Genomic DNA, 26,623 nt, shown 5'->3' with positions numbered 1-26,623 from the left:
GCATAACTTCAGACAGATGAAGGCTGTGGCAACTGTGCTGGGATATGAGCATATGGTTCCAGGGAGCACAGGTATTTCAGACCTGATGTTTAGACCACTAAAATCCTCTCTAAGATTGCTAGACAAAGTCTTTTGTCCATTTATCATCACCCTTTGTATTTTTGTCTGGATGAACTGGACACCATCTTGTATACTGGCACCAATACACATTCCTGACAAAGCAGGCCCCATTTGTGCTTGTGCAGCAAAAGAGATAGTAGGGCTGATCAACAGCAGAATAGACTCCTGCTGCATCTACTGCTTGAGGTTAAATTATAACCAACTTTGGCACAGAAAACGCAATACCTTTTGGATCGGTTCATGCAGCTACTCTTCCAGGAGCAAGGTGTAAGACTGAGAGAGAAAGGGCTCACTAAGACAAATGACACACGGTAATTTCTCCACCTTGTCATGCCAGGCCAAATAAATTGGAAAGAGATTAGTTATGATTGACTCTGTCATTTATCGAGCAGAAATTGAGATAAACTAATGGGAGCAATAAATGAAAGTGTTCTCCTTAAAGGAGTTTTAATTCAACAAGTTTTGTTCATTGACTAATTTTGCCTTAAAAAAGGGATCTTATGCCTGTGTTTAACTTTGTGAAAATAAGAGGTTCTATTGACTTCATTTGGGACTACTTATGTGATGAAAAATAAACACATACAGAGTTGCTTGTAGGATCAGGGTCTTAAATGTTGTTTGAGCCTTAGAAACTAAGTAAAATTGTCTGTAAACAGCACCTATTTTGTTCAGCCTCATAGGAGAAAAACAATCTATTACAATCTCTTGTTCCATGGTGGATTGTAATGCAGCAAAAAATTGATAGGAAGATAAAACAATTGCCAAGTTATTTTAAGTATCAGAGGGGTAGCTGTGTTAGTCTGAATCTGTAAAAGCAGCAGAGAATCCTGTGGCACCTTATAGACTAACAGACGTTTTGGAGCGTGAGCTTTCGTGGGTGAATACCCACTACATATGACGAAGTGGGTATTCACCCACGAAAGCTCACGCTCCAAAACATCTGTTAGTCTATAAGGTGCCACAGGATTCTCTGCTGCTTTTACAAGTTATTTTAGTTTCGTTTAAAGAATTTTTTTTAAGTTATAGCCATTTCTCAGTGACATAGAAGTGTCAGGGGATTCATAATATCCAGAGAGAGCACCTTTGTTTTTCAAGATTTCATCTGAAAGCTTTGACACATAATAACCTGGATGGCTGGAAGGTCTAAGTTGAAGCAACTGAGATCTGAACATGTGGTTTAATAGGATCTAGCTATTCTAAACATAGGGACAGTTTCTGCCAGTATAGAAGAATAAGGGAGGCACAAAGGGGACCTGTCAGAAAGCCAGTCGGACTCTGTTCCTGACCCCAGCCCTGGAACAGGTTAGAGCAACCTGGGGGTTGCTCTAACATGTGCCAACTGATAATGGTCCCCAGGGGATTGTCTACTCTGACCATGGCCCCGACCTGTACCTGATGCCCCTCCATTCCCTGTGAGAAAGGCCGCAAGGATGGCAGCTCCTGTTGTTGTGCCTACTCAATGTCAGAAGAATCTCCAGCAGGGGAAATAGGATTAGATTCTATTTCCTCTGTGCTGTCACAGTGGTGCAAAGGAGATGGAGCAGGACAGAGAATCTGGCCTCTGGTGTTTGGATAGCTGAGACATCACACATTTAGATCCTTTTAGCAAATAAATTCAAACTGGATCAAAGCGGTCTGTGTTTCTGGAGCACCTAAGGTGAAATTATGGAGTCCCTGAAAGCCCCATAATGCAGCAGAACAAATTGGTTTATGAAGGTGCTGCACCAGCGATACTTTTTGCCTCATGGTGCCTAGCTTTATACTGGCACAGAACGGGCATAGTGGCAGTGAGCTAGGGGCATAGCTAATAAGTCCATGCCTCCTATACACACACACGGGGAGGGAGGTAGAAGCATGTTGCCAATACATTTTACTCATACCCTGCAATAACAGCTAAGCACCTAAATCCTCAGCCCACTTCCTAGTCACTTGGTCTGCAGATTCTTTTAAGGACTTCATCCTGTCCAAGGACTGGAGGGTTTGGCCCAGGGATGCTACTCCAGACCCTGAAAATCAGCTTAATTTCTCCCCCACTAGTGAGCCACTTATGTGGCACACATTACCTTGCTGTAATGTATTTGGGTAATGCCTAGAAGCCCCAGTCATGGAGCAGGACACCGTAGTGCTAGGCGCTGTACGAACAAGGAACAAAAAGATGATCCCTGACTCAGAGAGCTTACAGTCTAACCATAACCCTGTGATTTAACTCTGGGGCAAAGAGGTTAATAGTGGGGAGTGGAGGGTTGTGTGTATCTGGGTTTGGGTGTTAGCAACACAACTCAAATCCAGTTTTGCACAAGAAAAGACATTCCCTTTTGTGGTATTTGAAAGCTTCCTCCTTTCCTGGTATCTCCACAACTTAGTGACTGAGTTCTCTTTGTTATGTAAACTTCCCAGAATGTAAAGTGATGACAGAAAATACCTAGAATAATTTATGCTTCTCAGTTTCATTCTTTGAGACTCAAACTAACTCAACTGTAATTCGAATGTGGCTTGGTTTAGGCTTAAATTTTCAAACATGGCCACTGGATGTGGGTGCTTAAAATATTTGGGGGTCTAACTTGAGATACCTTGGGCCTGGTTTGCAGAGGCATTGGGCACTCGCAGCTATCAGTTAAGTGGAGCAGTGGGTGCTTAGCACCTGTGAAAATCAGGTCCAGGGTGGGTCAAACTGGGTTCCCAAAATCAGCAGCAACTTTGGAGAACATTGGCCACATTTATTTATTCTAATTTCAGTGGCAAAACTGAAAGCTGTTCCTTCACCTTCTCTGTGATTTATATCTTCATAAGCATGTTTTACAGGGATCCTTTCATTCTTCACTCTCTGTGGCTGAAGAACACAGTAAAGACCTTTATAGGAGGGTGACAATGGCTTCCATGTATTGAAATTGTTTTGATATAAGTACACATCTAGCTGCATGACATACAGCAAGACACTGAATTATGTGTGACCCACAAAAGAGGTCAGAAAAAGTCCCCCACTCCTGTACCGCTCCCAGACTACCCTAAGTAAGTCCTCTCCAGAGGTGTCAGACCAATGCTGGATCAGAAAAAAAAGAAAAAAAAGTCAAAAGGAACACCTTTCATAATTGAGAACCTTCTGCCAAGCATTCTGCCTCCAGCTTTCAAGTTTGTAGCCAAGGGTTGTCAGCACATAGTCTCAGTGGGTTTGGATTGATTTTGTGGTGTTGCAAAGGGAGTATATGTAATTGAAATATGCATAGGAAAACAGGATTGGGGGGTGTGTGTGTGAGAGAGAATGAGAGAGAGAGAGAACACACACAGTGCCTGATTCAATTTTCATTGACATTGCTGTAAATCAGGAGTAACTCCACTGAGCTCAATCAACTTACAGTAAAAAGCACTACAGAGAAAGGGAAGAGGCATGCAGAAAGAAGGATGCTACAATTTTCCAGTCGATGGTGGGCATGGTAATTTCAACATTAAGGAGTTTACATAAGATTTTCTGCAAATCAGCAAGTCATGCTAAGTTTCCTCGCTAAGCCTAGGTGGGGTGGAGCATGAGACAAGTTCTAGTAATGTTCCCTCCTCATGTTGTACTTCCTGTCTCCACAACCAGGAACACTGCAAACAGTGGGAAAACAGCTGCTGTTCTCTTCTGAAGTCTCTGGCTTGATCTGCTTTCCCTTCAAACTGAACTTGTAAATCTTCCAATCCCTACGAATGCCCCAGTTGCTCCTGAGGTGCGTGGTCTGCTCTGTTCATACCCATCCAACCATTCCAAACTGAGTAGTTTATCTTTGCTTGGCCTAATGGATGGGGCACTGGACAGGGAGTTGGAAGACCTGTGTTCCATCTGTGCCATGCCTCTAGCCTGCAGCCTGACTTTCAGCAAGTCTGTTTCCCCTCCCACCTTTTGTCTTTTTAGAATGTAAACTCCGTGTGGCAGCGATGATCTTTTAGCCTAATGAGACATACTACATATGTGTATGTACAGTGCCTAGCCCAGGGGTTCTCAGACTGGAGGCTGGGACCTGTCAAGGGGTCGTGAAGTTATTACATGGGGGGGTTGCAAGCTGTCAGGCTCCACCCCAAACCCCACTTTGCATCCAGCATGTATAATGGTGTTAAATATATAAACAAGTGTTTTTAATTTCTAAGGGGGGGTCGCACTCAGAGGCTTGCTGTGTGAATGGGGTCACCGGGACAAAAGTCTGAGAACTACTGACCCAGCCTAATGGGACCCTGATCTTGGTTGGCTGCCTTAGGAACTAGTGTAATATTCTATAAATAATAATCCAGTCCAGGTTGATTTACTGGTCTGGGATTATCAGACCTCTCTAGCACTTGGACCAGGATAAAGCTGTGGAAGGGCTCAAAGGATTGAAAAAGAAGAGAGTGACAATGGATGGGCAAGAAATAGGAGAAAGAGAGAAGACATACAGCAGAAAAGAGGAGGAAGAACAAGGAATGGCTGGAAGAAGAAAAGAGAAAACTGGAGTTGGCGTGTTTACTTTTGGGTTTTTAAAATACAATATGGTATGGAAGAAGTGGTACTTAAATGTGTGGCTTGGCTTCTCCTCTTACTTATCCAGTTTTGCACCATTGTAACTCAGCTTCCACTCTTGAATTACAGAGTCTGCCCCGCTCATTGGCCATTTGCACTCATTCCACGCTCAATATACAATTCCATGCTAGAGATGCTGTAGATTTCAGTGTGATAAAGTACAGAGGTGGACTGGAAACTCTAGCAAAGTGGAACAGAAGTCATGAATGGTTTCAATACCCTGCTAATATGCTAATTGCAGTTTTTGGTTACAATATAACAACTGCCTAGAGGCTGAAGCTCACACCAGCACAAAAGGACCATGCACAACCAATGAAGCCACTTAATTCATATATCAAGGCCTTAAATGGTCTGGGCAACCTGAGGTGGGCCCTCTGTGTTGGGGTGAGTTTTACCTGGAGTGAAAAGAAATCACTTCAGCTTGGGCAAACTGCTGCAGGCTCTATTGAGAAAAACAACCCTTGAAATCAAATGGGTGTTTTGCCACAGTCAGGACCGCATAATTAGGCCCCCGAAGAGGTTTCAATATACAAAAGAATGCTGCATTCATTAAAACCAAGGAAACTTTCATCCCAAGGCACTATGCACAGCTGACGTGCAGCAACTTCTGGGATGGAAGGTGACAGTCACCTGGCACATTGTCCAGGGAAGTTTTGCCCAAGCCTTTATTCTTACCTTCAGCACTGTGGGCAACCTTCCTGTCAAGAAAACTGCATGGAACTCAGATAAGCTGCTAGGTTAATGCTTAAGAGATTTGAAAGTGTGGCTCAGGCCAGCCTGAATCCCAGACCACTAGATCATCCAGCTCTGTATTTGTATGTCAAGCATTTGTATTTATTTATATGAGTATTTACATTCTGCCCCATGGCTTAGGGAGGCCTTTAGAAGATGAAATAGTGTAAGATAGTGTTCTTGTGCATTTCAGTTCCTGAATGCTATGAATACCCTGAGAGTAGCAGATTGCTTGTAACTTTGGCCCTATATATATATTTTATAGTCTTTCCCACTGCATCAGGGAACTATTTGTTCCCTGATGCAGTGGGAAAGACTATAAAACCCACATATAAACCTGGCATTGGCTCCTATTGAAAGACAGGATACTGGGCTAGTTGGACCCTTGGTCTGACCCAGTATGGCCATTCTTATATTACCGGTATGTTAAGTAATTAGGCAAGATTCCACCGAAGTAAGTGGAAATGCTCCCATTTAGAACAGCAGAGAATTTTGCACAGATACTCAGTTTTGTTGAAGTTCAATGGAATACTGCTCTTTTTGGCTTTATGCAGAAGCCAAATGCATACATGCCAAGTGTCCTTTTCCCTGCCGCTCCCCCTAATCCCTTAGCATCTTTTTTTTTTAAAGGAAATATTTATAGTTTGCACACATTGTTCTTCCAGAAGGCTTCCCTTCCTAAGAAGTTTATTTTGTGTTAGGTGGTATCTCCACTTTTCTCCTCAGTCCTGCACCACAACACAAAATATATTAATTACTTATATATTCAGGCCTCCTGCTGATGCACTGAAGACTAGAATTGATTGGCAAATAGTTCCCCCTGCCTCTTCAGCAAAACATCGAAAACCAACATATTTTATCAGAATTTTCTACAGGAAGAAAAAGCACATACTTTTTTAAAAAAAAACAATGAGTCCGGTGGCACCTTAAAGACTAACAGATTTATTTGGGCATAAACTTTCATGGGTAAAAAAACCTCACTTCTTCAGATGCATGGAGTGAAAGTTACAGATGCAGGCATTATATAATGACAAGAGAAGGGAGTACCTCACAAGTGGAGAAGCAGAGGGGGGAACACAATCCCTTGAAGGGGAAAACTCAATTTTCCGTCATAAAAAACAATCACCCAAAAAACGTTTCAATGGAAAAGTCTGCAACCTGCCCTAAGGCAGATGCTTCTATTTCAGGCCCTTGCTCATGCCCTGAAGTCTCTAAACATGTAAGTCTCTTGCAGGGAAGAGCCTGATCATGCATTACAGCTAGGATGACCACACATCAAGTGTGAAAAATCAGGACAGGGGTTGGGGGATAATAGGAGCCTATATAAGAAAAAGACCCAAAAATCAGGACTGTCCCTATAAAATCAGGACATTTGGTCACCCTAACATGCAGGTCTCCTGCTTGTAGCCCACTCCTGTTCTTCATGCAACTATTCTGCTTCTAGCCCAGGAGTTGGCAACCTTTCAGAAGTGGTGTGCCAAGTCTTCATTCACTCTAATTTAAGGTTTCACCTGCCAGTAATACTTTTAACGTTCTTAGAAGGGCTCTTTCTATAAGCCTATAATATATAACTAAACTATTGTTGTATATAAAGTAAATAAGGTTTTGAAAATATTTAAGAAGCTTAATTTAAAATTAAATAAGCTGCAAAGCCCTCCAGATCAGTGGCCAGGTCCTAGGCACTGTGAGTGCCATTGAAAATCAGCTCGTGTACCGCCTTCGGCACTCGTACCATAGGTTGCCTACCCCTCTTCTAGCTCATCCCTGTCTTCCAGTTCTTGCTCTCAACCCCCTGCGTGTTGCTTCCCCGCTGCCTCTACCCAGGCCCTGCTGCAGCTAAGGGGTGAGGGTGGGTGGGGAGAGTCTGCCTCACAGACCCCGCCCCTTCCCCTGGGATTTGCTGCCGCGCCTCTGAGCCACCCCGGGTTCCTTGGGCCATTGCAGCCGGGAGCTGACATCAAAATGGAGGGGAACTGCCCCTTCCAATCAGCGCCCAACTCAGCCTCTAAGCCGGACTGCCATTGGCGGACGGTGCTGGGGGCGTGGCCCGACTCTAAGAAGTGAGTGCACTCTCTCCCCTGCCCCTCCGCACCCGCTTGCGCCTCGCTTGTTTGCGCCGATGGAGCTGAGCTGCGGCCGGCCCGCGGCAGCGCTGCCCGGGATGGAGGCCGAGAGCCCGGGCGAGGACTACGAGAGCCTGCCCAGCGGCGCCTCCCTTTCCACCCACATGACGGCCGGGGCGGTGGCCGGCATCCTGGAGCACACAGTCATGTACCCCGTGGACTCGGTCAAGGTGCGCGGCGCTGCAGGGCGCGGGCGGGGGGTGCCCCTCGCTGGCCTGGGGCCACTTACTGCTCTTCCCTGGTGCGGGAGCTTGCTGCTCCCCCGCCCTCATGGTGTGGCGCTTTTCTCGGCGTTATTGCAAACGGGGTGTGCGTGTCCCTGGAAGCGTGTATTAGTGCAGGCATTGGGGTGAGTGTATTCCCGTCTTTCATCTGTGTGTGGATTGCAGTTTCTCCTGTCTCGGTGTGAGTGCTCCCTTTCTCTGCCGGTTGTTACATCTATGGGGGAGTGAGTGTGCTTTCAACTTTGCAGTTGAAATGCACGGGGCTGCTGCCCTTTCCCCCCATCTCCCCTCTGCATTATGTTTCCTCCTCTTATGCCTCCTTGCATAAGGGAGGTGCTCCCCCCAGCCCCTTCTGTGTTGTAAATAGGTGGGCATCTGTTATTTCTCCCTATGTATTATTCTGCGGTAAGGTAGAAGTTTTTCAGCCCCCCACCTCCCGCCACTTCCTTTCTGTCCTATTGCAAAACTGGGGCACATGGGGCATTGTGGTTCTGTGCCATAGAATATGAAGTGGGCCTAGGGCGTGACTGCAGCGTCTAGTAGTAAACTCAAGAAAGCTGTCATCCTGCTTGGGAAGGACTGTGTTTCTTGGACTAATGTATGTGCTGCTTTAAACACGTGTGAGAGCTTCAGAAAAAAGCATGCAAGGAAGGGAGGGTTGCAGCTCCTGGACTGTGATCTGCAGCCTGAAAGAAGGTACAAAGGGCTGTTGATCCTGCAACTGCATTTTACTCTTCTCTTACTGACTTTGAGGGGACCCAAATAATGGGAAGGATGTTGCAGTGCTGTGTCTGAGGAACAGGTGGGTGCAGCTTGGCTCATTAGAGCCGTGAAAGTCCTGTTGGTTTGCCTTTCAAGTGTCACGTTAATAACTTGGGTTGTGCAACCAACCGTGAACCTGTCTGTGGAACCTGTTGGATCCCTTTTCAAGGGTGTTTTTAACATGTTCTGCTTGCAGAGATATCTTGTAAAGAAGGTGGTAGTACCAGCTGATGATGTCAGTTTAGGGGTTCTGAGGAGTCTGTCTCTCCAGGATGCTTGACGTAGGAGCCCAGGTTAGAGTGATCCAGGTGAGGGTCAAAAATGGTGGGTCAACAGAAAGGAGCCAGAGCAGAATCCTTGTTTAAATGATGAGTGCATAGAGCCTAGCAGCAACCCTCTTTGCCCAGCATGACGGCAGAATTTGATTAACGGATCTCAGTGGCCAAGTGCCATCTCGTCCCCTCTGGTAAAACTGTTAGCTAACACTGTGGTTGTATGCATTCATTTCTGACTTGTACATGTATATGCCCATCCAGGCTGGCTGCTGACTTCTGACAAGCTGCTAATACAATAATATTGTTAGGAAAATAGACCCCCTGTTTGTTCTCTAGTCTACTCCAGTAGAAGTTATCATGTATGTTAGGACACTGAGGTGGTTGTTAACACCTCTATAAGGAATGGAAGATTTTAAAGGTGTCTGAGGTTGTATGGATCTTGGAGTAATTATTTTGACTTCCAAAACTTGTTCTTGATTTCTTTTTAATTATATATCCATTCTCAAATAGACTGTAGCTTAAAATCTGCAAAAAAAGGTATAAAGACTGCAAACAGTGTGATTTGTAAATGACAAAGACCTTGTCAACATTTTGACAGTGGATTTAGTGAGTAGGCAAGCTTAAGAATAGGAACAAAACAGAAGTAATGAAAGCTGGCAGAATTCTCCTGGCCCCAGATTTCATTGCAAATCCCAGTTTGCCGAAGGTTGGCAAAGCTGGGCCAGTGTATGGCTTTTGAGTGGGAAAAAAATTTGAAATTGATTAGCTTCATATGGTGTTTGTCTGAAACCAGACAACTCTGCAGTGACCTAGAACTCTGCAGTGAAATTAGTGGGTTGTAAATGGACACATCTGAGTCTAACTGCTCTGTGCATGACATCAGCCAAGTCCAGTGCAAAACTAAAAAACTTAATTGGGAGGCTCAGTTTGCTTACAACAGAGGCCTGGGACTAACTAACTGTCCTGAGAGAGAGGATGGCCTTGTAGCTAACTGGGCATTAGGATCCCTGGGTTCTATTTCTGGCTGTGTTGCAGGCATCATCTGTGGCCTGGTGTAAGTGTCTTAAGGTAGGTCTACACAGCAAACAAAGCAAAAAACAGCCCACAGCAGTTGAGTGTGAGAGCTTGGGTCAACTGACTCAGGTTTGCACTGTGGGATGAAACATAGTACTGTAGACATTCCCCCCTTGGCCTGGAGCCCAGGCTCTGAGACCTGGCTCCCGGCTGAAGGGGAACATGTATACTGCTAATTTTGCCTGGTAGAATGAGTCCGAGGTGGTTGACCTGGGCTCTGAGTCTTGCTGCTGTGTCTCTCGCTTGTGTTTTGTTTTCTGTTTTGCATTCTGTTTTCCCTGTTAGTCACCTGGGGATAATATCTACTTCGCATGTGGCCTGAGGCGAAGTTGTTAATATTGTAAATCTTTGAGGTCAATGCACAGAAGTAGCACTTACTGACCAGGGATAAGAATATATTGTAGATAGTTGCTAGTTTTGATGATCTATCTAGTATGTCTTATGCCCCAGTATTCCTAAGTACATAGTTTGATAAACACCTCTATAATAGTGGGACACGTCACTGTTAAGAGGTGGATTGTTTCAAAATATTCCACTAAACTTTCTTTCCTATTTCAAACAAATGATCCCTGCCTTAGTCACTGTAACTATCTAGAAGCACGTTGTCCTAATCATAAGTTAGAAATGGCAAAGACCTGTTAGGCCCTTTAGATTGTAGGTTCTCAATGTGGGGGTTGCGTTGCCTGGCCTTCCCCATCTTGTCAAATGGGAGAGGGATCGCAAGTAAATCCTGGTATGGAAAAGGTTGGGAGCTGATACTCTAGTTTATCTTCTGTATGTGCAGGGCTGTTTGAAACCACAGCAGAAGGATGAGTGTGGAGGGAAAGGGAGGAAATTCCAGCATCAGATACTGTTAATGTGCAACACACTTCCATGCTGATAGATAAATGAACAGAGAATATTCCTGTGCTCGTTTGTTGGCCTCTTATTTCTGACATCAGTTCTAGTAGGAGTATCTCATGATGAGCCAGTTGCTTTTGGTTCTTTCGTGCAACCTTTTGAGGTCACCTGAATTGTGCTAGATTAAAAATGCTGAAGCATGCTTTTTCTTACAGTCTGCAGGACGATGTTAATCATGGGGCATCACTTTTCTCATATGGCTTATATTACGATGTAAATAGTGTTAACCCCAAGCCACCTTCATATTCATGCCAATAGGCAGGTATAATAAGCTTACTGTATTTTGCCAAGTCATGGTTAGTTGCACGTCACCACTTAGGACTTTCCGGTGTTATTCAAGAGGGCATTTCCTCTACCGGGAAATTGGTAGGGAGAGGGAGTAAATGAAAGTAATGTCTGTTTTCTTTTAAGTAGAGCTTCTCTGTAGCAAGGTTAAGTACACTGAGGGTATGTCTACACTACGGGATTATTCTGATTTTACATAAACTGGGTTTGTAAAACAGATTATATAAAGTTGAGTGCACGCTGTCACACTAAGCACATTAATTTGGCGGTTTGCGTCCATGTACCGAGGCTAGTGTCACTTTCCGGAGCGTTGCACTGTGGGTAGCTATCCCATAGTTCCCGCAGTCTCCCCTGCCCACTGGAATTCTGGGTTGAGATCACAATGCATGATGGAGCAAAAACAGTGTCGCGGTTGATTCTGGGTAAATGTCATCACTCAATCCTTCCTTCATGAAAGCAACGGCAGACAATCATTTTGCACCCTTTTTCTCTGAATTGCCCTGGCAGATGCCATAGCATGGTAACCATGGAGCCCGTTTAGCCATTTTTCACCGTCACTGTATGTGTACTGGATGCTGCTGACAGACATCGTACTGCAGTGCTACACAGCAGTATTCATTTGCCTTTGCAAGGTAGCAGAGACGTTTACCAGCCCTGTTGCACCGTCTGCTGCTTTGGAAATTGGCGATGATGGGTACCAGTCATGTTGTACCATCTGCTGCTGTCATGGGTGCTCCTGGCTGGCCTCGCTGAGGTTGGCCGGGGTGCATGGACAAAAATGGGAATGACTCCCCGGGTCATTCCCTTCTTTATGTTTTGTCTAAAAATAGAGTCAGTCCTGCCTAGAACATGGGGCAAGTCTACTAGAGAACCAGAGAGCACAGCCACTCCGGGTCAGAGCCCCAGAGATCCCGCAGAAATGATGAGCTGCATGCCATTCTAGGAGGTGCCACTGCAACAACCCCCCCGTTGCTTCCCTCCTCCTCCAACCCTCCTGGGCTACCATGGCAGTGTCCCCCCATTTGTGTGATGAAGTAATAAAGAATGCCGGAATAAGAAACACTGACTTTTTAGTGAGATAAAATGAGGGGGAGGCAGCCTCCAGCTGCTGTGATAGTCCAGGCAGGACATCTCCATTACTCATTAAAGGGTGGGGGGAAGAGGAGCACAGCCTCCAGCTGCTATGATGACAACAATTAGCAGTCCTATTGCACCATCTGCTAGGACTGAATCTCCAGGACACAAAGCTTAAAGAAGGGAATGACCGGGAGACATTGCCATTTTTGCCCAGGCCCCCCCCAGCCGACCTCACCGAGGCCAGACAGGAGCATTCACAGGATGATGAATAAGACGGCTATCAGTCATTTTGTACCATACCATCTGCCACCGGGGAGGGGAGGGGAGAGGATGCTGCTATTTAGCGCTGCAGCGCCCCGTCGACCAGCAGGATCCAGTAGGCCAGGGGTTGGCAACCTTTCAGAAGGGGTGTGCCGAATCTTCATTTATTCACTCTAATTTAAGGTTTCGCGTGCCGGTAACACATTTAATGTTTTTTAGAGGGTCTCTCTCTACAAGTCTATATATAATATAACAAACTAGTGTTGTGTTGTAAAATAAACAAGGTTTTCAAAATGTTTAAGAAGCTTCATTTAAAATTAAATTAAAATGCTGATCTTACGCCACCGGCCCGCTCAGCCCACTGCTGGTCTGGGGTTTTGTTCACCTATGCCGGCAGTGGGCTGAGTGGGGCCTGCAGCTGGGACCCTCAGCTGAGAAGGGTCTGGCAGCCAGAACCCCAGATAGGCAGCAGGCTGTGCGGGGCCGACAGCAGGGACCGCAGACCGGCTGTGGGCTGAGCGGCTCAGCCCACTGCCGCTCAGGGTTCTGTCCTCCGTCTCCTGCCAGCCGGGGTCCCGGCTGCTGGACCCGCTCAGCCCAGTGCCGGTCTGGGGTCCTGGCCCTGCCCACAAACAGTGGGTACCTACCTTCTCCCTGGTTCTGGCCCATTCTCTACCTCTCTCTGCACTGAGCTGAGAGTTGGAGTGGACCAAGCACATGGCTGGGGGCGAAGGGTCTGGCCAGGAGCTAGAAAGAAGGAGGGGACTCAGGGTTGGGGCAGGAGGTTTGGGTGTGGGGTCACTTACCTGGGCAGCTCCCATTTGGTGTGAGGGATGCAGGTGGGAATGTGACTTCCATTTGGTGCTCAGGGTGGGGGTAGGGATGTGTGGGGTGCATGGGATGTGGCAAGGCTGGGGATGTGGAGGGTGCAAGAGTCAGGGCAGAGGGGCATGTGAGGGGATACAGGTGTCAGGGTAGGGTAGGGGGGCTGGGTATGTGTGTGGGTGCCAGTCAGGCTGGGTCATGGGGGGGGGGGTGAAGGAGTCAACAGAGGCTGGGTGGTACAGGGCTCAGGGCAGGGGCCTGGGGGTGTATGGGGGTGCAGGGCTAGGGCAGAGGGCTGGGTGACTGTTCCCCCAAGAACCCTCAACCCCCCAACCGCTCCTTGTCCTGACTACCCCTCCTGGGACCCCACCCTATCTAAGCCTCCCTCCCCTTGTCCCCTGACTGTCCCCCTAGGACCCTACTGCCCTACCTGTCCCTGACTGCCGCAACCCTTATCCACACCCTCGACCCAGACAGACCCCCCGGACTCCCATGCCTATCTAACCGCTCCCCACCCCGAGAGGACCCCAGAACTCTGGATCCATCCAACCCCTTCTCCACACCCCTACCTCCTGACAGCGTCGCCAGAACCCCGACTTATCAACCCCCCCTGCTCCTTGTCTCCTGACCACCCCCTCCAGAGACCTCCCAGACCCCCTTGCTCCCTGTCCCCTGACTGCCTTGACTCCATCCATTCCCCAAACAGACCCCGGGACTCAATGTCCCATCCAACCCCCCCACCCCCCACTCCCTGACTACCCCTCCAGAGACCCATGCCTCTAACACCCCCCTGGGATCCCACCCCCCATCCAACCCACCCTGCTCCCTGTCCTTGATTGCCCCCACCCAGCCCCCTTACCATGAGGCTCCCCACTCATCTGGAGCCCTGCTGCCCCCCTCAGAGCAATGTGCGTGCAACAGCAGGTCTCTGGATGAGCAGGGAGCGTTTTTACCTCTCCACGGAGCCAAACGCTGCCCTGCGGGAGCGTGCAGCCCCAGCCCCCAGAGCGCTGCACGCCACGGCAGCAGGCCTGGGGGAAGGCAGGGAGGAGCCGGTGGCTTCTGGGCTCGCCTGGTGCTCCGCCTGGGACCGTGGACCCCGCGGTTGCCCCATCGGCAGGATTTTTAATGGCACGTGGAGTCCCAGCAGGCAGCCGCGTGCCATTAAAAATTGACTTGTGTGCCATAGGTTGCCATCCCTTGCAGTAGACGTACGGTGACATTGAAAAGAGGCAAGAAACAATTTTTTTCCCTTTTCTTTGAGGGGGGGGGGTAAATTGACAACATATTTCCTGAACCACTGGTGACAATGTTTTTGACCCTTCAGGCATTGGGAGCTCAGCCAAGAATGCAAATGCTTTTCGGATACTGCAGGAACTGTGGGATAGCTCGAGTCCTCAGTCCCCCCTCCCTCCCTCCATGAGTGTCCTTTTGATTCTTTGGCTTTCCGTTACGGCTGTCACACAGCACTGTGTTGAGTCCCTTTTGTGGCCTCTGTCTATCAGCCTGGAGACTTGTTCAAATGCTTTCGCATTTCGTCTTCTGTAACGGAGCTCTGATAGAACAGATTTGTCTCCCCATACAGCGATCAGATCCAGTATCTCCTTTACGGTCCATGCTGGAGCTCTTTTTGGATTGGGGACTGTATGGCCACCTGTGTTGATCAGCACTCCATGCTGGGCAAGCAGGAAATGAAATTCAAAAGTTCACAGGGCTTTTCCTGTCTACCTGGCCAGTGCATCCGAGTTCAGATCGCTTTCCAAAGTGGTCACAATGGTGCACTGTGGGATGCTGCCCGGAGGCCAATACCGTTGAATTGCGGCTACGCTAACCCTAATCCGCCATGACAATACCGATTTCGGCGCTACTCCCCTCGTCGGGGAGGAGTACAGAAATTGGTTTAAAGAGCCCTTTATATCGATATAAAGGGCTTCGTTGTGTGGACGGGTGCAGGGTTAAATCGGTTTAATGCTGCTAAATTCAATATAAACGCATAGTGTAGACCAGGCCTGAGATCTGTGTCATGGTGAAGTGGAGTGACAGTCCTAAATTGCTTCACAGTCTGATTGCTAAGAGTGTAAAGTTTTCTCTGATGGATGGGTTGACAACTTGATTGTAATACTTCACACTTAGATGGCACTCTCCATCAGAAGATCTCAAAGCACTTTAAGGTAGATACTGAAACTGAGGCACAGAACATAAGCAAATAGCCCAAAGTCTCACAGTGCCACTGCTGGGAATAGAATTCAGATGTTCAGATTCCTGGTTTTGTGCTCTGCTTACAGTGGAAGGCATTATTATCTAGTAAATCATTTCTCAAATCCTGGTGTGTTAAGAATGAAAGCTGACAACAATGAACTGCCAAAAAAAACCCTTTTTCTCAAGCAAAATTTTTTTTATTTTAAGCGATTTGATTTCTCTCTCTTAATCATATACACCTAATTCTATTTGCATGTTCCCTTTTCATCATCAGACATTGCCAATCTGTTAAACTGCAAATTATATACATGTAGGGGTCACTTGCCCAGCACTGAAGTGTAGCCACTTATGGAGCATAACACAACAAACTGTGATCCTCACCCTTGTGCAGCACTGTTGGAAGCTGCAGTTGCTCATATAGGCAGAAAACAGATAGGCCTTACCACTTACATGGCCAAATTCTGCCATCATATACCCCATTGGGATTGCACAGGTGTAATGGCAAAACTCGGTTTCTGTAGGCTGCTCTTAGACAGTGTTGCCCAGTGGCTAGAACACTGGACTGGCGGTCAGGAGACATAGGTGCTATTCCTGGCTCTGAGTGACCCTGAGCTGCTAGCCCTTTTGTGTCTCAGTTACCCCATCTAAAATGGGGATAATGACCCTTACCTCCCTTATAAAGTGGTTTGAGAGCTACTCTTGAAAAGCTTTATGTAAGAGCTAGGTATTACGTTGAGCCACCATGCTTGCTTGTACAGCAGAATTTGGAAGTTCAAGATGCTGTCTACAGTTTCTTTCCTAAAGGTTTATGATGCCACAAAGAAACTGCAGGGCACTTCGTGGGAGTTTATTGGTGTCTCATTGCTGCTCCTGTGCCAGGTAAAGTGAAAGGAGCAGAACCCATTTCAGCAACAGTATATGAAGAAACAATAGCAGTGACGATGCTAAGGACTTTCCCTACCATCTATTTCCTGGAACTTCCCAGCTGCTATGAACTCTTGTTATATCTCTGATCATAATTTTCATTGCTAAAGGCGTCCTTTTTAATAGCTTAATTCAAAGCTTCCTCTTGTAAAGGTTGTTTCAGATAGCCAGGTGTTCTGTGCTGACTTCAGTAGCAACAGCTGCACTACAGCAAACTGCAAAAAATGAAAAGTGCTCTGTAGGAGCAGGGTGGTAAAATATTGCTTCCATCTGTAGGTCTCGGAGCTTTTTACAAAGGAGGAGGTCTGTATCATTCCAAAGAGGGGAAGTAACTTGCCCAAGGACACCCAGCAGACTGGTGGCAGAGCCAGGAGTAAAAATAGGTCTCCTGAGTCCTCGTTCAGTGCTCTATCCACTAGACGACTGTCTGTTTTATCGTTCTGCATCTGACCCCACAGACTGGCCACGCTTCTGTCCAGTACTATACTTAGCACCAAATGGAAAGGTGATTCTGTGGTTAAGGCAATGTACTGGGACTTTGGAGATCTGAGTTTAATTCCTGACTCTGCCACAAACTCCCTGTGTGCCCTTGGACAAGTCACTTTGTTGGTGTCTTTCGCAGTCTATAAAGTGAGGATGATAATCCTTCTCTTGTGTACTTTGATCATAAACTCTTTTTAAGGTGGGGAGCGTTAGGCCACATTCAGATCCGTCACTGAGTGGTTAGAGATGTTAGTGTTCTCCCACTGGTTTTTGAATGTTATGTTTCCTGATTTCAGATTTGTGACCGTTTATTCTTTTGCGTAGAGACTGTCCAGTTTGGCCAATGTACATGGCAGAGGGGCATATATCACGTTGGTAGATGTGCAGGTGAAGGAGCCCCTGATGGCGTGGCTGATGGGATTAAGTCCTTAGGGAGAGAGATTTTCCAGCAGATCGCTTGTAATAAAATGTGTTGGTTGTGATGCTAAATTTCCATCTTCTGAAAAAAATTCACTAAACATTACTTACAAGAAGACTGATTAATTTCTGTTTATACTTACGTAATGCTAGTGGTGAAATATAGGGATTAACTTTGTGCAACTTCCAGGAAAATACCTTTATAAACTAACTAAATGTCCGGATCAGGGTGGGGTGGTGTGTGTGTGTATTTATTTGGAGTTCTCTTATTTACTATTAAGAGGTCCTTAATTTGACATGCAATTTATTGAAGTAAATTAAGCTCTGATTCTTCTGTGTTAGTATTGCTCTGCAAAAAGTGTCTGTCAATGTTCTTGGTCCCCTTGAAAATCTTTTTAAGAAATACACTAACAAATAAACAGAGGCATTACTTACCCCAGCTCAGGTCAAATAACCCAGGGACAAGATAGCACAGAGTAACCACCCCACCGCATTCCTCTACCACCACTACCTACTCCTGGCCAGCACCTCTCTCCTCCATGTGCTAAAGTAAATCCGATTTCCCACAGATCTCACAATGACTTTAGAGTTTCTCAAACTTTTTGTCGTGTGAACCTCTCCTCTTCCCACTGGTGTCTGAACAGTATTCCAGTGACAGATATAACAATTGTTTTCATGAACATGTTTTAGGAGGATAATGTATCTTTAACTCTTTTAATGCAGTTTCTTAACTGGAAATGAAGGGGCAACTTGTGACCCATGTGCAAAGTGCTCTGCAGACCACACTAGGGAATCCACTGCTCAAAAGCCACAACTGTAATGTGTCCCCTGCTTGGTGAAATGCACCTGCTTAAACTGCTGTGCTCCTTTGATCAGCCCATGGCAATGGCATACATCAATTGAGGACCACAGTGAAGAAATTGGTGTATCACAGGGGTTTCTCAAATCTTCTAGTATCCTGATCCTCCTGTCTGCTACCCTTCCCAATCCTGATTCTGTACCTTCCTGTCTTTGAGGAGCATTTGCAACACAGCTTCAGAAACACTGCTCTATTCCTATATTGACTGAAAAAGGTAGCAGTGGTAGCTCTGAGCTAGGGAGTAAGAATCTTGTGAAGGGGCTAGTAAGTAGAAATTCAATACTGAACTAGCCTGAAAGTAAAACTTGGGGGTTAAACTGGTGTACGCAGCATTGAATCGCTTTTCCTTTAATAAATAGTTACTATGGCTCTGCCTTGCAGCTTTTCATAAGTATCAGAAAGGGTTAAATAAAATATATGTTACAGATGAAAGCTTCCTCCTTTGTTTGAAGGCCTGGGTCATGAAACAGGAACTGAACTAATGCAATGCTTAGGGCAGGACTAATCCAGAATGTGGTAGGAAATCCAGTAGCCAAATCTCTTGTTATAGCCATGTGCTCACTAAGCGCTAGGGAGGTCATATCTGGCTCAAAGGAGAACTTCAAAATTCTTTCTTAAATGGTTAAAGATCTTAAATGATCAGCAATGTCTAGAATTTCTTGGGGGTGGGGGGAGGGAAATTTAAAATAAAAATTTGAGTTTGTCTTCTTTCAGTTGCCTGCCCAGACCAAACAAATAATTTCAGGTACCACTGTATAGCGTTGCCTAAGAGATTTATCCAACTCCCATTGACTTCAGTAGACTTTGGATCAGGCATTAAATGCACTTATCAAATGGATATATAGTGCATCCTTATAACAGGGGTTGAATGTATCCTGGTACATGAAGGGTGTTAGATAATCCAGCCAGTCATGTACATTGTTCGTGTCTTTTCTGCAAGGAGTTCAATGGCTTGTTTTCAGCATTGCATCCTTTAGGTAAACTTATACCAGCTTAACTGGATAATCTTAATTGTTCTGTAGGTTTTTGCTGCTTATGCAATGAGGATTATTTTAAGTGGCCAGGGGTAAAACTCTTTCTTGATCACTTAAGTTATAAGGATGTGAGGTTTTTAAAAAATCTTTTGCTGACTTCACACAGGCATCTGAAAAGGTGGAGCAGCCAACCTCAGCACCAAATTGCAGTATCTGAGGCTGTCTCTATGCTCCAGACTTCTGCTGATATAGCTGCTGTGTTGACAGGGGTATGAAGAGCTGTGGTCCCTGACGGACACAGCTGTGCTTGGAAAAGCCCCTAGTGTTAGATGCAGTTACACAGACAAAGTCACACTTCTCCTGGTATAGCTTGTTTGACTTAGGGGAAGTGTGTGCATGTGTAGGGTGTGTGAGACATGAACTATACTCTTGAAAGTGCAGCTTTACTGGTATAGCACACTGTTAATGGCTAGTTCCTGGTGTAGATGTGGCTTATGCAAATTGCAGCTTATGGTAGTTTCCATATATTAGACTTGAGAGGTTCTGAATGCATAAGATAACTGCTGCACAATTCCTGTCTCTTGAGGTACGGCTAGTTGAGCTACTGTGCACTTCGGATGGATCCGATCACTGTATTACAAGGAATTAATATTGCAAGAAATCACAACAGGTGCAAAAATACAAAAAGAAACATTGAAACATCTTGGCTAGGGAAACGTACACCTGTTAGTCTCCTGCACCACTCTCCGAGTCCTAACCTCATGAGTGAGATGTACATTAGTCGACAACTATATAGCCACTACTGCAGCTTTCTAAACGTAGAAGTATGTTCAGGTGTATCTTAGCGCTTACAGGAAGGCTCAGTGCAGAAGAATGTACAGCAAACTGTTTTCCACACAGCTCTGCAGAGTTGATGTCAAAACAATAATTACTTATCCAGTGCTGCAAGTGTGAAATCCAGTATGGCCCCTACTCTGTGAAGAATTTCAGCTCTAAAAGTCTTGATTATAGACATCTGGTTCTTGTGGGGGAGAAGGGGACAGGAGGAGAGAGGGAACAAGGATTATAGTTACCAGGGCACAAGGTTGCTTTGACAGTTCAGTACATGTCTTGCTCTCCTGGAACCTGGGCTCACATCCCTGGCTTTGTTATAGGCTTCCTCTGTGATCTTTGGCAAGTTGCTTAGATTACATGGACACAGCAGAGGGTGGGGAAAAAACCCCATGCAGCAGTGGGTCTCAGGGCTTGGGCCAACTGACTTGGGCTTGCAACTGCAGAGCTAAAGATAGTGGTGCAGACTTATTCTGCTTGGGCTGGACCTAAGGTTGAAAGACTCTTCCCATGCCAGCTTTTAGAACTCGGGTTCCAGCTTGAGTGGGAGCATCTACACGCCTATTTTTTATGCCCTGCAGCATGAACCTTTGTCCCTTGACCCAGGCTCTGAGACTCTCAGCTGCCCAGCTGTTTTTGCTATGTAGACATAACCTAAGTCACTTGTGTGTGTGTGTGTGGTCACAGAAGAAGCCCTCCAGTGTGAGCCTGAATCAGTTGGCTTAAGCTTTTAGACTCACTGCTGTGGGTCTCTTTTTGCTATGTAGACACACCCGTAATCTCATTGTACCTCAGTTTACTCATCTGTAAAATGGAGATGCTACTGCTTTTCTCCCATTCCTTGTCTTGTCTCTATAAGAAAACTCCTTCACAGAGAAGCTTACTGTATGTACAGCACCTAGCACAGTGATTCCTGAACTTGATTAGGGACTTCAGCTGTTACTGTAAATCAAATAAACTGAGAGTGAATTAACGTGCCAGTCCTCTTTGCTCCAAAACAGTGAAGGACACTTTGTGGGATGGGTAAACTTAAATCCTTTCAGATTAAAGAAGACTTCTCAGGTATGTGCCTGCACGTAGACTTCCACGTTAAGGTGACACTTAAAGAGAACAATTGTTTAGGTTCACTGCAATTAAAACTTCATTAAGAACAATATCTAGCTCTTGCATAGGTCTTCATAGGATCTCAAAGCATCTTACAAAGAGCTATGTAAGGAGAGAAGTGTCATTCTCCCCCCTATTGCAAATGGGGAAACTGAGGCACAGAGGCAGGTGACTTGCCCATGGTCACCCAATAGGTCAGTGGCGGAGCTGAGAATAGAACCCAGGTCTCCAGAGTCCTAGTCCAGTGCACTGTCCATCTCATATAAACTTATTCCTGGCTGCTCTTAGCATAAACCAATCAGGAGGAGGTAAGGTGCTTGGCATCTCACAGGGTCAAGCTCTGTTTTAATGATACACTTTTTTTGCATTGTTTGACACTTGGTGCTTTGGACAGGATAGAACACGGAGCATCATTGATAACATGCGTCTGACAAAGTGGGTATTCGCTCACGAAAGCTTATGCTCCAATACATCTGTTTAGTCTTAAAGGTGCCACAGGACCAGGGGCGGCTCTAGACATTTTGCCGCCCCAAGCACAGCGGCATGCCGCAGGGGGTGCTCTGCCGGTCGCTGGTCCCGCGGCTCTGGTGAACCTCCCGCAGGCGGAAGCCGCGGGACCAGTGGACCCTCCGCAGGCATGCCACCGAGGGCTGCCTGTCTGCTGCCTTCTCGGTGACCGGCAGAGCGCTTCCCATGGCATGCTGCTCCAAGCATGCGCTTGGCGTACTGGGGCCTGGAGCCGCCCCTGCACAGGACTTTCTGTTGCTCTTTACTGATAACGTTGTTTTGTTTATGAGTAAACATTAATTCCTTTTAAAATTCTGGATTGGACAAAAAATGTTCTAGCCTGTGCAAAAAGAGCGGACAGGAGCTGCATGCTTGTGAACCTGTGAGACTACAGAGGGTGTGGCACAGAGGTATTTCAAAATTCCTTTAGTGCTTTGTGTGCAGTCACATGTTTTCATTAGTGCCGATGATTGGTTGCCTTTGAAAACTGAGTTGTCTTTTCATGCTTTTGTTTGGCACGGGGTTTAACTAATCAGGCTTCCCTGGTTTTCAGCCAAGACTCTGGATGTACTGTTTGAGTGATCTAAAATTTATAAAACAAATCTGGCCCAGTGAATATCAAAACAACTGAGCCTGGATGTCAGTAATAGCTGTGGTCTAAGGCCCTGATCCAGCAACGTTTGTGTGCATACTTCATTTTAAATAGTCATTACTCCCATTGACTTTATTGAGGGCGTGTCTGAATGAGGAAATTGACCAGAAGAGCTGTTGTGGAATAAATTATTGCAGAATAAATATTCCAAAATAGCTCCCCTTAATGAACTTTTATTCTGGAATAATTGACTCGCTCACAAAGCAGAATAGTTGTTCTGCAATAAAATCACCTTGGTTCTGGAATAGTGTCTACATGGGAAACTATTCTGGAACAGTCTGTTCTGCATTAGGTGTTCTGGTCGGTTTTCCCAAGTAGGCAACTTTCAGGACTGCTTGTGAGGCCTGGTCTGCACTAGAAAAGGTTTGCTGGTGTTGCTGTTCCAGCAACACCTATGTGTAGACACAGTTTATAAGCTATACCTGCAAAAGAACCCTTGCTGGCAACAGTTCCCTGAACAAAATAAGCTGGAAAAGTGCTTTTTCCCCCCTGGTATAAGTGGCTGCACTGGGGCTTTGCTGTTATAAAAATGTCACACAAATCACACTCCTAACAGACATTACTGCTGAAATTTAAGCGTAGACCTAGCCTGAGTCAAGCTAAGCATGTGTGTTTGCAGGATCTGGGGCCTCAAATGGCATTTGTATGCACTGACAATCATAGCAATTAAAACTCTGAGATGGGGCAGGGTAAAGCCATTGGAGATTTTTAATAAATTACTGTGCCTGTTAAGTCCCTAGTCATTAAAACTAAGTTTTTTTTAAAGAGAGTCTCATCAATTTGGCTTCTGACTTTCCTTTTGAACTTGCTTGGATGCTGAAGAAATGACAGGAACAGAAAGTGAAAATGTCATATTACATGGATCGTGGCAGTAATACACTAGCCCAATGGAGCAATGTTTGGGTTGCATAACCTTCAGGGAAAGGTTTTTTTGTTTCTTGTTTTTTTTAAATAGTAATTTTGATTATTTTTAAAGAATTTCTATAAATACAAGATTAGATTCTGTGAATTTTCTCTTGGAACATAGTTATTACTTGTATTTAAATAGCTCTAAAAGCACTTTACAAAGGCAGCTAAATATATTTTAAGATGGGTATTTGAAAACTGAGGCACAGGGAAGGGAAAATTGCTTTCCCAAGGTTGCCCGTTGAGCTTGGGAGCATAACCCAGGAATCTTGAGCCCAGTCCTGTGTTTACAATTAGAGCAACTGCCACCTAGTGTCCCTTACATAGATGGCCCTTCGTGACTTGTCAGGGCAGATGTTTAAAATCAACTAACATGATTCCAAAATAGACTGGAGGGTGGCTATTCCTCGTGTCAAGTCAATGGTGGCGTGAAGCCTCTTTGACAGAAATCATGATACCTCGCCCTCCCCCGGCCTCATTAAGACACTGGTTAATTTACTTTACTTTCCCCATTAAATCTTTAGGTTGTCTTTGTTTGTTTTCGGAGTGGTAGCCGTGTTAGTCTGCATCAGCAAAAAAGAACGAGTACTTGTGGCACCTTAGAGACTAACACATTTATGCTCAAATAAATTTGTTAGTGTCTAAGGTGCCACAAGTACTCCTTGTTCTTTTTGATTTTTTTTGTTTGATTTCTCCACCCCCCACCTTTTTAAATAAATAAAAAAAAAACCCAGCGCTTCTCAATTAGAGCAGTGAATACAGTTTGGTATGGGGTTGTTAAAGGAACTTGATTAAACTTCAGAAACAGTCTGGGGAGGGAAACTTGTGTAACGCTTACTGTGCTTTGGTTCATGATCCTGCACCTGAGTCATAGACTACCACCTAGTAGTAGGTTTTTGTTTTTATTTTATTTTATTTTATTTATTTGGACTTTAGCCGAACTTCCTCTGTTTTTTGGCGTTCATTCAGGAATTCAGGTTTTCCACTTGACAGAATTAGCACCCTCCTGTGCCCAGCGAGTCTTAGGGAGGGTCAAAGTAACCATTGTTTTATAACAGGCAAAAGGCTAGCTGAATTCTAGATGCTTTTGCAGTAAGCAGGGGAAGTTCTGACATGCTTTGTAACTAGATGCTTAAGCCCTTTCTTTTTCTTTACCTTTGGATTCGACTGATTATGGTGCGAAGTGTTGGCTTATATAATAAAGGCGTGTTTTATAGTATCATTAAAGGCTTGCTGCCTAAACTCTGATTATTTTATTTTATTTTTTTTTAAATTAGGTAATCTGTTCCCCATGTGACTGCTTTAGAGCATATGATGACACATGGCCAGGGAGGAAGCGTAGTCTTGTGGTTAAGGCACTTGAGAGATCTGGATTTAATTCCTGGCTCTGCTGCGGCCTCGGCCCGGCCTTGCGCAAGACATTTAGTTTTTTCCTGCTCTGGTTCCCTGTCGGTAAAATGGGGCTAACACTTCCCTGTCTGCTGAGGTGGTGAGGACAAACACTTCAATGATTGAGACATTTGGGGTATGTCTACACTACAGGATTATTCCGATTTTACATAAACTGGTTTTGTAAAACAGATTGTATAAAGTCGAGTGCACATGGCCACACTAAGCACATTAATTCAGTGGTGTGTATCCATGGTCCGAGGCTAGCATCGATTTCTGGAGCGTTGCACTGTGGGTAGCTATCCCATAGTTCCCGCAGTCTCCCCCGCCCATTGGAATTCTGGGTGGAGACCCCAATGCATGATGGTGCAAAAACAGTGTCGCAGGTGATTCTGGGTAAATGTCGTCACTCATTCCTATCTCCGTGAAAGCAACGGCAGACAATCATTTCGCGCCCTTTTTCCCTGGATTGCCCTGGCAGACGCCGTAACACAGCAACCATGGAACCCGTTCAGCTTTTTTTTACTGTCACAGTATGTCTACTGGATGTTGCTAACAGAGGTGGTACTGCAGTGCTACACAGCAGCATTCATTTGCCTTTGCAAGATAGAGACGGTTATCAGTCGTTCTATACCGTCTGCTGCTGTCATGGGTGCCCCTGGCTGAGGTCGGCCGGGGGCGCAATGACAAAAATGGGGATGACTCCCCAAGTCAATCCCTCCTTTATGGTATCTAAAAATAGTGAGCCCTGCCTAGAATATGGGGCAAGTGTACTAGAGAACCAGTGGTGTATCAGAGAACCAGAGAGCACAGCCGCTCCGTGTCAGATCCGCAGAAATGATGAGCTGCATGCCATTCTAGGGGGTGCCCCTGCAACAACCCCACCGTTGCTTCCCTCCTCCCCAACCTTCCTGGGCTACCATTGCAGTGTCCCCCCATTTGTGTGATGAAGTAATAAAGAATGCAGGAATAAGAAACACTGACTTTTTTTAGTGAGATAAAATGAGGGGGAGGCAGGCCTCCAGCTGCTATGATAGTCCAGGCAGGACATTAAATGGTGGAGGGAGAGGAGCCCAGCATCCCGCTGCTATGATAGTCCAGGCAGTACAGAATCTTTTCTTTAGACATGAAAGGGGGGGGCTGATGGACTCAGCCCCCAGTTGCTATGATGAGGACGGTTACCAGCCGTTCTGTACCATCTGCCGGGAATGACGGGAGTCATTCCTATTTTTACCCAGGCGCCCCCGCCGACCTCACCTGAGGCCAGCCAGGAGCACTCACGGGCTGATGATGACGGATATCAGTCCATTTGTACTGTACCATCTGCCACCCGGGGAAGGAGGGGAGAGGATGCTGCTGTTCATTGCCGCAGCACCCCGTCTACCAGCAGCATGCAGTAGACATACGGTGACATTGAAAAAAAAGTCAAGAAACGATTTTTTTTCCCTTTTCTTTCACGGGGGGGGGGGAGGGGGGTAAATTGACGACATATACCCTGAACCACCCAGGGACAATGTGTTTGACCCTACAGGCATTGGGAGCTCAGCCAAGAATGCAAATGCTTTTCGGAGACTGCGGGGACTGTGGGATAGCTGGAGTCCTCAGTCCCCCCCTCCCTCCCTCCATGAGCGTCCATTTGATTCTTTGGCTTTCCGTTACGCTTGTCACACAGCACTGTGCTGTGGACTCTGTCTATCATAGCCTGGAGATTTTTTTCAAATGCTTTCTCATTTCGTCTTCTGTAACGGAGCTCTGATAGAACAGATTTGTCTCCCATACAGCGATCAGATCCAGTATCTCCCGTACGATCCATGCATTGTTACCTGTGCTGATGAGCTCTGCGTGGTCACCTGTGCTGATCAGAGCTCTACACTGGGCAAACAGGAAATGAAATTCAAAAGTTTGTGGGGCTTTTCCTGTCTACCTGGCCAGTGCATCTGAGTTCGGATTGCTGTCCAGAGCAGTCACAATGGTGCACTGTGGGATACCGCCCGGAGGTTGATCCCGTCGATTTGCGGCCACACTAACCCTAATCTGATATGGTAATACCGATTTCAGCGCTACTCCTCTCATCGGGGAGGAGTACAGAAACCGGTTTAAAGAGCCTTTTATATCGATATAAAGGGCCTCATTGCGTGGACGGGTGCAGTGTTAAATTGGTTTAACGCTGCTAAAATCGGTTGAAACGCGTA

The 26,623-nt window shown here is 45.9% G+C and overlaps 1 protein-coding gene across 3 annotated transcripts in view; it reads left to right on the top strand.

The window, feature by feature from the left end:
• Positions 1–7,443: 7,443 nt before the first annotated feature.
• Positions 7,444–26,623, top strand: part of SLC25A37 (solute carrier family 25 member 37) — a 32,952-nt gene continuing 13,772 nt past the window's right edge. The window contains exon 1 of one of the 3 annotated variants that reach the window (XM_032782494.2): positions 7,444–7,673. In XM_032782494.2, coding sequence (XP_032638385.1) covers positions 7,500–7,673 — 174 coding nt within the window. In that variant the 5' untranslated portion in view covers positions 7,444–7,499. Of the gene's footprint in view, positions 7,853–8,255; positions 8,530–26,623 lie in introns of those variants that run through there. The other 2 variants (XM_032782497.2, XM_032782496.2) reach the window with 2 other exon arrangements.

This window comes from Chelonoidis abingdonii, chromosome 2 (genome assembly GCF_003597395.2).
Source record: "Chelonoidis abingdonii isolate Lonesome George chromosome 2, CheloAbing_2.0, whole genome shotgun sequence".
NCBI lineage: Eukaryota > Metazoa > Chordata > Testudines > Testudinidae > Chelonoidis > Chelonoidis abingdonii.
The sequence above is the reverse complement of the archived record's forward strand: the minus strand, read 5'-3'. Positions and strand labels throughout refer to the sequence as shown.